Source organism: Mus pahari, chromosome 10 (assembly GCF_900095145.1).
Source record: "Mus pahari chromosome 10, PAHARI_EIJ_v1.1, whole genome shotgun sequence".
Lineage (NCBI taxonomy): Eukaryota > Metazoa > Chordata > Mammalia > Rodentia > Muridae > Mus > Mus pahari.
Genome location: NC_034599.1, coordinates 100,387,741 through 100,398,768, shown reverse-complemented (window position 1 = coordinate 100,398,768; position 11,028 = coordinate 100,387,741). Strand labels below are relative to the sequence as shown.

The window sequence follows — 11,028 nt, the reverse complement described above, 5'->3', positions numbered from 1 at the left end:
CCGGGTGCGGTTCATTCGCGCGGCGGCGGCGGTGGTGGAGACGGCCGAGGAGGATGTGGGCTACGCGCGGGCTGGCGGTAGCGCTGGCCCTGAGCGTGCTGCCTGACAGCCGGGCGCTGCGGCCAGGCGACTGTGAAGGTGCGGGGGACCGGGTGGGGGCGGCCTGGCGGCGCTAAACTCAAGGAAAGCGAGGGGGTGGGAGCGACGGCTCGGCCCGGGGGTCCGCTGGAGAAAGGGCCTCACTTCTCTCCCGGGCCTAGAAACGTTGACCCATTTAAGGGAACGCGTCGGTTCAGTCGCGTTGATAACTTGGCCGGAAGCCCACATCCCGGGAGTTTTTGTCTTTTCCCATCACTTTAGAGGTTACAGGAAAGCATCCTGTGGGCCGCAACCGTCTCGGGGTTACTAAGCTGCATTTGGGGGTTCGATGTATTTGGAATGAGAAGCATTTTGATCATTTGCTTCAGCCTTCAATCAGTCCCCTATGAGGTCACAGTGAGTTCCCTCAAGGACACTTGTCCACTCTCGGCTTAAACTTGAAAAGAGCAGAGAGGGTTGCCTGTGGGTCACTTGGGTAATGTTCATTCCCAGCATGCACTGGGTACAAGGACCCCAGCAACCTTAGGGTTCTGTGCACTTGTGAGTACCTGAGGGAAAAAAATGTAATCCCTTCTATCAAAACTGCTGACAGAGTTTCTTCCAGGGGAAATGGAGACTAATAATTACCATCTCCTCCCTCTTTTCCAGTTTGTATTTCTTATCTGGGAAGATTTTACCAGGACCTCAAAGACAGAGATGTCACATTCTCACCAGCCACTATTGAAGAAGAACTTACAAAGTTTTGCCGTGAAGCAAGAGGCAAAGAGAATCGGTTGGTGAGTAGCTGGTGACCCGCCCGACCTGTCCCTGCTCATGGGCACTGTCCACTTCGTGATGGTACTTGTGTATATACTAATGTGAGGTTTAAGTGTTTTTATCCTCTATTTATTAAACAGCTACTATATTGGTAAGACCAGTAGAGAAGATGGCAGGCAACTGCAAGGCAGTGATGGCAAATGCCATGAAGGGAATAAGCTAGGGTGGGGGGGGGGGGGGGGGCTGTGAGAGAAAGTAGTCCTTGGTACCCACCTCTGAGGATGGGGAGTCAGTGAGGCAGGGTGAGCACACGCAGGCACCGGGAGTGCCCAAAGGCCAGAAAGAATTTGGTGTGATTAGAACCAGAAGTAGTTGGCTAGGTGCCCCGAGATGGTCAGGGCCAAGTCAAGGACCCTGGTGGAGCATCAGCCTCTGAAGCTTTAATTTTCATGGTAGTCTCTCATAGGAACTCTAATTCTGCAGGTGAGCATATATCAAGTGCCTCAGGACAGCTAGATCTGGGCAGTACTAACAAACCGAAGCCTTGGCAAAGAGAGGTTTTCAAGGTGACCTGACAGTTGTTGTCTGGAACTGGAGAGTTGGTTATGAATGTGTGCTGCTCTTGTGGAGGACCTGAGTTCAGTTCCCCAGCATCCACAGCACCCTGTACTGCAGCTCCAGGGAACTGATGCCTTCTGGCTATGCTCTCGCTCATATGTGCAGAGTTTTTTCAAGGTTTTCATTTTGTTTTGTTTTGTTTTTGGTACAGTGCTACTACATTGGAGCCACAGATGATGCTGCCACCAAGATCATCAATGAGGTGTCAAAGCCCCTGGCCCACCATATCCCTGTGGAAAAGATCTGTGAGAAGCTGAAGAAGAAAGACAGCCAGATCTGCGAGCTAAAATACGGTAAGTGTGACCGGGACCATGTGTCTTCTGCCATCTCTGCAGGCCCTTTCTGGGCTTAACTTTCTAGCCAGAAGAGTCATCAAAAGCGGGTTTGTAGCATAAAGGCTGATTCTCTGTGCTATAGGGATCAGGCTTCCACATCGAAGATAGGTGGAGGTCAGAGGGTGACGTAGCATACTTTGAAGGAGGAGGACTGACCCAGAGGCCATCTCGATAGAGCAGTGCAGATAGAGATTGTAGATAGTGGTGCAGTACAGAGGAGGTCAAGTTGGACAGAGCCTTGGGGAGAAATTTGGCTTTTAGTCTAAGTAAACTTGGGAGCTTCAGAAGTTTTTTGAGCAGAGAAGTGATGTGGTGAGAACTTGAGTTCAACAGACTTGGCTCTAAACCCCAGGCGTGGCGGTTAGAGCATCACCATGGTAGAGCTCATCTGGCTGCACAGAATCCCAGTCTCAAGAAGAGCCAGGCCTCTCCTATAGAGTGTAAACAATGCAAGTGTTCACCGCACCTCTGGTGTTCGGGAACCTTGTACTTGTGTGAATTTGATTTGGCCTCCTGGTTGGTTCTGGTGTCTGTTTGGGTCACGTGGGTTATGGAGTAGCCTCCTGGTTGGTTCTGGTGTCTGTTTGGGTCACGTGGGTTATGGAGTAAGTGTCTGACGCTGGTGCCTCCTGGGGAGGCTGGGAGTGTGTCTGCTCTGCCCAGCCTGGAGCTGTTGTTTTGTACTGGCATGTAGGAAGTCCTTGGGGAACTGGAGCTATGTTCCTCCTCTGAACCGCGTGGGCTGTCTGCACTGCGTGTCCTATGGTGGCTGCTGACAGCCTGAGGTGGCCTTCCTGGTGAAGACTGTCATTTCGCTCTTGGGCGAAGTATGCATTTGTCTTCCCTGCCGAAAGTAGGGCTGGTGATCCTAACTAAGGATGGTTTGTCGTGCAGCACAGTTGGGCCTGCAGCCTCTCCTGCCCAGCCATTTACTCTCCTGCTCTCCCTGCAGACAAACAGATTGACCTGAGCACAGTGGACCTGAAGAAGCTCCGGGTGAAAGAGCTGAAGAAGATCCTGGACGACTGGGGGGAGATGTGCAAAGGCTGTGCAGAAAAGTCTGACTATATCCGGAAGATAAATGAACTGATGCCTAAATACGCCCCTAAGGCGGCCAGCGCACGAACTGATCTGTAGTCTGTCCAGCCCCTGCTGCACCTGAGGAAAAAAGCAGTTCGTCTGTCTCTCCCCCAAACAGCCATTTTGTAATTTATTTTTTAAGTGGGCTCCTGACAATGAGATGTGAAGCCTGGAGCTTTCCTAATGACATTGGCTCTGCAGTTCCCTCTCGACCCCATCCCCAAGGGGGGAGAATTTACTTCCTCCCTTTGCTGGTTTACTCTAGGACTTCAAAGTTTGTCTGGGATTTTTTTATTAAAAAAATTTGTCTTTGGAGAGTTGAGCTGGCACAATATTCTGTCCTATAGATTACTGGTTTAATCTTTCCAGTCTGAAAAGATCCTCAGCCTGCCAGTGCTGAGGGCCTGAAACTCCCATAACAGGACTTAAGAGCTTGGGCAGCAAATGTCTTGTGGGTTTGGGCTTCTGATACTTCAGCCTAGTGAGGTTAGACTTGACCCCTGACCCCCACCCCCACCCAATCCAGTAGCAGGGGCTGAAGATGGGCCTGTTCCTGGGCTGATGTTTAAAGGACATTTACATTGGGCTCAGCCTATGCAGAGCAAGCAGATCTGCACTGAGTGCAGGTGGTCAGGTCCATAGCATATCTTTACCCCATCTGGTACTTAAGTTATTCATTCATCAGGGTTCCAGTCTTGCATCAGAACAAGGCCCCTTGCTTCCCTAGACTTTGGCAAGGTTGGCAGGAATCGGTTTACAAAGAAGCAGTGTGAGCTGGTTGCAGTGGAAGGCCTGCAGGAGTTGTGTGGTTTTCAGTTGCTCCCTTTGCTGGCACTTGTGAACTGTGCCTCGGTGGGGAGACTTTGCTCCTGCTGCCTCCAGAGATCATGAGAAAGGAGCACCTGCTAAGAAGTTAATGTTTTCCAAAAGGCTCATCTTAGCTCTCTTCTTGTATGGTTCCCAAATTCACTGCATCCACGGGCCTTACATGAAGCCCTCTGCTGTTTCTTCCAAGTTCTTCCTGCACTTCCTCCTGCTGGGTGCTTTCTGCTTATGGGAGGAGGGAAGAGCTGGGTGCGTTCTTCGACATCCTACGGATGCATCAATGATCCAGCAACCGGCTGTGGAGAGCATAAACCCTAGGGGCCTTTGAGTACCCAGTACTTCACCTCACCTCACCTCCTGGACGAGGCCAGGACACTGGCCAGCAATTTGTCAACTTGGCAAGAAGTGATAATGGCATTCATTACCTGCTCTTTACCCTTGGCTCCTGTCCGCCCAGACACCTACAGCAGAAATTTGGATCCAATGGCACCAAGATTCCCGTCTGTAGGCTGCAAACGCATTCTTTCTAGTTTCTGTACCTGGACCCTGGAGGTCTCACCGGTGTCCATAGTCTTCGCTTTCAGTCTGGTCAGGACTGAAGAATCTGAATTCGTAAGATGCCTGGATGTGGGTCCTAGACAGGGCGTAGGCATCCTGGTGTGTAGGGGGCCACCTCTGGTCCCAGTCAGAAACCTCCACGGAAGGGAATAGAATTTCTTCAACCTAGTGGCAGGTTGGAGTGGGACGCGACACTTGGCTTCGGGCCAAGCGGCCACACCTGCTCCGGTGGGCGGGGCCCCGAGGCCGCAAAAGGTAGGCGGACCCGGAGTAGCAAGCAAGCCCTGGGGCACAAAGCGAAAGCGCAGCCGCGGCCTGCGGGGCTCCGGAGGGAATCCGCGCGCGACTCAGGAGCCGGGTGCCTGGGCTCCGGCAGCCACGCGGCGGCGCCAGAGCTCGCAGGCAGGCAGGCAGGCCGCTTCCTCCGGTTGCCAAGATGTCACGTGGTGCGAGGCCGCGGAGCTCCGTGATTGGCGGCGAGCGAGACTCTCGTCCTGCCCCCCGCGGTCACGTGGCGCGGCCGGCGCAGCTTGATAACGCAGCGCCCGGCCCCTCGGCGCCGCTCCCGCCCCGCCCCGCCGCCGCCGCCGCGCCGAGTCCTTTTGTCCAAGATGGCGGCGCCGGGGGCGCTGCCTCCTGGGCCGCCGCCGCCGCCGCCGCTCTGAGGGACCCGCGGGCCGCCCGCCCGCCGAGCCGGCGCGATGAAGCGGCAGACCGAGCGAGACTCCAGCCCGAGCGGGCGTGGCTCGTCGTCGTCCGCCAAGCGGCCGCGGGAGCGCGAACGAGAGGCAGAGGCGGGCGGGCGGCGAGCGGCGCACAAGGCCTCCGGCGGCACCAAGCACCCGGTCCCCGCGCGGGCTCGCGACAAGCCCCGCGGCAGCGGCGGCGGAGGCGGCGGGCATCGCGACGGGCGCGCCGCCGGGGATGCGAATCACCGGGCGAGCGGCGGGCGCTCCTCGGGCGCGCCCGGAGGCGGGGGACGCACGGGCAAGGCCTCCGGGGACCCGGGTGCTGGCGGCGCGTCGCCCCGCTCGTCCCCACTCCCGCCGCCCCCGCCGCCCCCCGGGGCGGAACCCGCGGGTCCCGGCTCCACGGCGGCTCCGGAGTACAAGACGCTCCTCATCAGCAGCCTGAGCCCCGCGCTGCCGGCCGAGCACTTGGAGGACCGGCTCTTCCATCAGTTCAAGCGCTTCGGCGAGATCAGCCTGCGCCTGTCACACACCCCGGAGCTGGGCCGCGTGGCCTACGTGAACTTCCGCCACCCGCAGGACGCGCGGGAGGCCCGCCAGCACGCCCTGGCCCGGCAGCTGCTGCTATACGATCGCCCGCTCAAGGTGGAGCCGGTGTACCTGCGCGGCGGCGGGAGCAGCCGGCGCAGCAGCAGCAGCAGCGCCGCCGCCTCCACGCCGCCCCCCGGGCCTCCCGCGCCCGCCGACCCCCTGGGCTACCTGCCCCTGCACGGCGGCTACCAGTACAAGCAGCGCTCGCTGTCCCCGGTAGCCGCCCCGCCCCTGCGGGAGCCCCGCGCGCGGCACGCCGCCGCAGCCTTCGCCCTGGATGCTGCCGCCGCGGCGGCCGTGGGACTGTCTCGAGAGCGAGCCCTGGACTACTACGGGCTGTACGACGACCGCGGGCGCCCGTACGGCTACCAGGCCGTGTGCGAGGAGGACCTGATGCCGGAGGATGACCAGAGAGCCACTCGAAACCTCTTCATCGGCAACCTGGACCACAGTGTTTCCGAGGTGGAGCTTCGACGGGCCTTCGAGAAGTACGGCATCATCGAGGAGGTGGTCATCAAGAGGCCTGCCCGCGGCCAGGGTGGCGCCTATGCCTTCCTCAAGTTTCAGAACCTGGACATGGCACACAGGGCAAAGGTGGCTATGTCTGGCCGGGTGATTGGCAGAAACCCCATAAAGATAGGCTACGGCAAGGCTAACCCCACCACCCGCCTCTGGGTGGGTGGGCTTGGACCTAACACCTCGCTGGCGGCCCTGGCCAGAGAATTCGATCGCTTCGGGAGCATTCGGACCATCGATCACGTCAAAGGAGACAGCTTTGCCTACATCCAGTACGAGAGCCTGGACGCAGCCCAGGCTGCCTGTGCAAAGATGAGGGGCTTTCCCTTGGGTGGTCCAGACCGCAGGCTCCGGGTGGATTTTGCCAAAGCCGAGGAGACTCGCTATCCCCAGCAGTACCAGCCCTCACCTCTCCCTGTGCACTATGAGCTGCTCACTGACGGATATACCCGGCATCGGAACTTGGATGCTGACCTTAGGGTGCGGGATAGGACCCCTCCACACCTCCTCTATTCAGACCGAGACCGGACCTTTTTGGAAGGGGACTGGACCAGCCTCAGTAAAAGTTCAGACCGCAGAAACAGTCTGGAGGGCTATAGCCGCTCAGTGCGCAGCCGGAGTGGTGAGCGCTGGGGGGGAGATGGGGACCGGAGCATAGCCAAGCCCTGGGAAGAGAGACGCAAGCGGAGGAGCCTCTCCAGTGACCGTGGGAGGACAACTCACTCCCCTTACGAGGAACGCAGCAGGACCAAGGGTGGGGGGCAGCAGTCTGAGCGAGGCTCGGATCGCACCCCTGAGCGTAGCCGAAAGGAGAACCACTCCAGTGAAGGGACCAAGGAGTCCAGCAGCAACTCCCTCAGCAACAGCAGACATGGTGCTGAGGAGAGGAGCCACCATCACCACCACCATGAGGCTCCAGACTCTTCCCATGGGAAAAAGACTCGAGAGAGTGAGCGCAATCATCGGACCACTGAGGCAGAGCCCAAGACTCTTGAAGAGCCAAAACATGAGACCAAAAAGCTAAAGACTCTGTCAGAATATGCCCAGACGCTGCAGCTGGGCTGGAATGGGCTTCTGGTGTTGAAAAACAGCTGCTTTCCGACATCTATGCACATCCTTGAGGGGGACCAGGGAGTCATCAGTGGCCTCCTCAAAGACCACACTTCTGGCAGCAAGCTGACCCAGCTAAAGATTGCTCAGCGCCTTCGACTGGATCAGCCCAAGCTGGACGAGGTCACCCGGCGAATCAAGCAGGGCAGCCCTAATGGCTATGCCGTGCTCCTGGCCGTCCAGTCAGCCCCCAGCGGGCCTGGCGAGGGCATGCCCGTGGTGGAGCCAGGCCTACAGAGGCGGCTTCTCAGGAACCTAGTCTCCTACTTGAAACAGAAGCAGGCTGCGGGGGTGATCAGCTTGCCGGTGGGCGGGTCTAAGGGCAGAGACAACACGGGCATGCTGTATGCCTTCCCGCCCTGCGACTTTTCACAGCAGTACCTCCAGTCAGCGCTGCGGACATTGGGCAAGTTAGAGGAAGAACACATGGTGATAGTTATAGTAAGGGACACCGCCNAGCCCGCACCTGTGCTTTCCAGCTGTGTGTGTGTCACAGAAGCAGTTATTTTAAAAATCTGCTCCTTCTCTACCTACCTTCTCCCTTGGTTTGAATTCTCTGCTGGGTTTTTGTGGTTCATTTGGTGGCATCCTGTCTACTGCTAAAACTAAGTTCTTAGATTTGGGGGGAATTTTTTTTTTTTTTTTTATAAGAAGAAACTGTTTCCCGTGTATGAGATTCTGTCTGCTGTATTCTGTATTTTTTTATATTTTATTTTATTTTTTTGACTAACTGTATGGAAAATTGTCAGTAAAGCCTTTGTCAGAGGATGAATTTTTTAATCCCGCCAGAGTCCTGGTTAAATCAGGTTTTTTCATAACGAATGGAAGGCTTCACTCAGAGCATGCCGTATGTCTTGTTTTTGGCACCACTGCTTCTAAAAGTTGTGCTGTGCTGGTCCTGCGCAGCTCTTTGTGCTGTCGGGGCCCTGCTCACACTTGTCAATCTTAGCTGCTGGCCGGCAGGCTTACAAGGCATGGTCCCTGTTATACTACCCTAAAGCTGAGCCCGTTCAGAGGAAAGGCCTGGGCCTAAGACCTGTGCCAACAGGTAGTTTTGTTGTTTTTCCCTGCCCTAAGTGTGTGCTTTAGTTTGGGCTATGGCTGTTGGACAGAGCACCCAGTTATAAAAGCCTGTTTGACAGAGGGTAGTTTGCAGTTGTGTAGTCTTGCATTTGGGGGGAGGAACAGTGCAATATTGATGCAAAGGGCCATGGGTATGACATGCCCAGGCTCCCTCTGGTTCCGTCTTTGAGTCTTACTGTGTAGTTTAGGGTCTCCCCCCCCCCCCCCATCAGTCATCTGCCTGATTGCCAGGGGTCTTGAAGGTGAAATGTTGGCAGGCAGGGTAAGAGGCAGCCAGACTTGTTAACTCTTCAATGTGCTTCCTTCGCTCTCAGGGCTGTGTCAGTGCGGCCTGTGCTGCAGTCAGACCCCCCAGCTACAGTGCTCAGTCTGCAGGGGAGTCAGTGCCCGGAAGATGTCCTTGATGAGTGACATAGTGTCCCATGTTCTGACCCAGACCTGAGGTAAGGAAATAGTACTCATTTGTGAAAAAGAAGTCACAGTTGTGATGGGATAGAGCTCAAATCCACATCAACTTTGGTTTGAAGGAACCAGACTAAGAAGTCCTATGTCTGGGATGGGAAAGTGACCTAAGGGATCTAGGCCCTGCCTTTGTTGTCTCATGTAGAAAGCCAGCGCAGGCAACGGTTGTCACCACAGATCAGTCAGGCTCACAATGTGGCAGCTTGGTAGTCCAAGCCAGTCAAGCTGGAGAATGGAACCCTGGTTAGAGGTTCTAGCCAGGCCAGTGCTTAGGGTCTACCCCCTAAGCCAGCACCTGTGACCCCTGGGCTCTGAGATGGACATTGAAGGTTGTATGGAGTTCATGCCTGTCTACAGGGACAAAAATTTAAGAGACTGGACAAGAACAGGGAATTTCTACTCACTGGGCTTTGGCTGGTATTCATGAGAAAGTAAGGTGGCCCTAAAGCAGTGGCTCTCCACCTGTGGGGCACAACCCATTTGGCAAACCTTTATTCTCCAAAATATTTAATTACAATTTGCAAAATTACAGTTATAAACTAGCAACAAAATGTTATGGTTGGGGTCAGCACACCATGAGGAAGTGTATTAAGGGTTGCAGCATCAGGGAGGCCGAGAGCCACTGTTCTAAAGCACTAACGGGAGTGTTAATCTACCTATGTAGGGGCCGCTTTCTCTGGGGCTTGGAGCAAGTCAGTCGTCCTGCTCTAGTAGACTACTTCAGTTGTCATACCAGCAGAAACCGAGCTCATCCTGATAGACTGCTGCAGTTTTTCTTACAGATCCTGAACAATGAACAGCGTCACAACAGTTGTAGCATAGCTGGGTTCCCGTAATAAAGTAGGTTTCACCTGGGTACCCTTTCCAGGCAGAACCAGGTCACTTTATTAACCCGTCTTTGGAAAAGGGTGCCCTTTGGCTCTGGTGATCATGTTTTAGTGAAGAACCACACCCCACTGTAACCTTCCTCCTTGGGCCATCTTACCCACTTCCTTTTAGTCCTTAAGCTGTTAACAGGTTCTGGGGCCTCTCACTCAGCCCTGCCAGCACTAGAGAAGGTGGTGGGCCAAGGCCTTGTTTGATCATGACATTGTCTCCAGTGAGAAAGCTGACAGCAGGTACCCAGTGCCTTGAGATGTTGCATCAAGGCAAAACATGAGCAGAGAAAAACGCCTAATTGGTAGGTTTCATAGCCTGAGTCTTCTTAAATGACTCAGGTTTTGAACCCTAGTAAGAACATGGAAGATGGATGTTTTCTTCTCATGAGGCACATTCCTAAGGGAGCGTTGTCAAGTCAACCAAAATTGTGCTTTCCATTGTATGTGCTCATCTCTGCCTTGGGAGGCCTGCAGTGCTCCCAGGAGTTCCTGGCAGAGCTGTAGCACAGTTTTTACTGTTTTCTCTTCAGCTGCATCCAGGAGCAGCCATCAGCCTTCTACTGGTGTCAACTAACCATTTAATGCCGTGGCATGAAGCAAATGAGCGGCTGAGCCTTGGCTTGCTTAAAGGACCAGGATGTACTTCTTTGGTACTAGGTCACTTCAGTGTAACAGGTTGTGTTCTTGGTGTAGCAGGCTCTACCTACCCCTGGAGAGTTTTCACTCTGTCTTGTGTTACTTGTTTACTTTATAACCAGTGCACCCTTCTCTCAGCAAAGGGAGAAGTGTTTCTGTGGCTGTGTAATGCCTATGTAACAGAAACAGAAGCTACAATTTGGACAAAATCAGAGAGAAAATTGACATTTTGTATTTATTTTGGAAAGGAGAGGGGCAGGGTGAACAAAGCATAAGCCCCGGATGCTTTGTTGGTCTTAGACCTTGCCAGATTGTCCCCAAATCCAGCCTAACCAAGCCTCAAAGTACCCCTGAACTGTTAGGACTGAAAAACTGTCCAAGTCCCCCCTAATCTCAAGACAAGGGGTGGCCAGAATGCTCCTTAAAAGTCTCATACATGGGGGTAGAGATATACCCTCTACCCCCNACCCCTTCTGCCCCCTTGTTACCCTCACAAAGCCTTCAGCAANTTCAGGCCAGGCTCCACCCCTGGGGGTTTGCTGTGGGAAGGCTGTTCTCTCACTGTGCAGGGCTCTGCCTTCCTTCCAAGTCCTCCNTGGTCTGGCCAGAACTGAGAGGAGGAAAGGGAAGCCCCACTTTGGTAAAAAGAAAACAAGGAAAGGCCATAAGCAAAGACAGACTTGTAGTTTATTTTGTAATTTTTTTTAAATAAATACACTTTACATTAAAGAAAAAGACCTTTGATTTGTAATTTCCACATTGGGGAGAAAGGGAAAGAAGAAAAAAAAAAAA

The 11,028-nt window shown here is 54.6% G+C and overlaps 2 protein-coding genes across 2 annotated transcripts; both read left to right on the top strand.

Annotated features, from left to right (window-relative positions):
* Manf (mesencephalic astrocyte derived neurotrophic factor) lies at positions 1–3,205 on the top strand. Its single transcript, XM_021207059.2, has 4 exons — positions 1–138; positions 748–875; positions 1,625–1,766; positions 2,761–3,205. Exons 1-4 carry the CDS (start codon positions 54–56, stop codon positions 2,943–2,945), a joined length of 540 nt encoding a protein of 179 aa, XP_021062718.1. The 5' UTR covers positions 1–53; the 3' UTR covers positions 2,946–3,205.
* A 1,730-nt stretch (positions 3,206–4,935) lies between these two features.
* On the top strand, positions 4,936–10,971 carry Rbm15b (RNA binding motif protein 15B). The gene has a single exon (XM_021207278.2). It carries the CDS (start codon positions 4,973–4,975, stop codon positions 7,778–7,780), a length of 2,808 nt encoding a protein of 935 aa, XP_021062937.1. The 5' UTR covers positions 4,936–4,972; the 3' UTR covers positions 7,781–10,971.
* Positions 10,972–11,028: the final 57 nt, after the last annotated feature.

What these genes read in the sequence shown, in the direction of transcription:
- Manf (XM_021207059.2), top strand. Translation starts at nt 54, where the DNA reads ATGTGGGCTACGCGCGGGCTGGCGGTAGCGCTGGCCCTGAGCGTGCTG. An exon ending in GAGGCAAAGAGAATCGGTTG is followed by an intron (nt 876 to 1,624) that starts GTGAGTAGCTGG and finishes TTTTTGGTACAG; the next exon opens with TGCTACTACATTGGAGCCAC. An exon ending in GATCTGCGAGCTAAAATACG is followed by an intron (nt 1,767 to 2,760) that starts GTAAGTGTGACC and finishes CTCTCCCTGCAG; the next exon opens with ACAAACAGATTGACCTGAGC.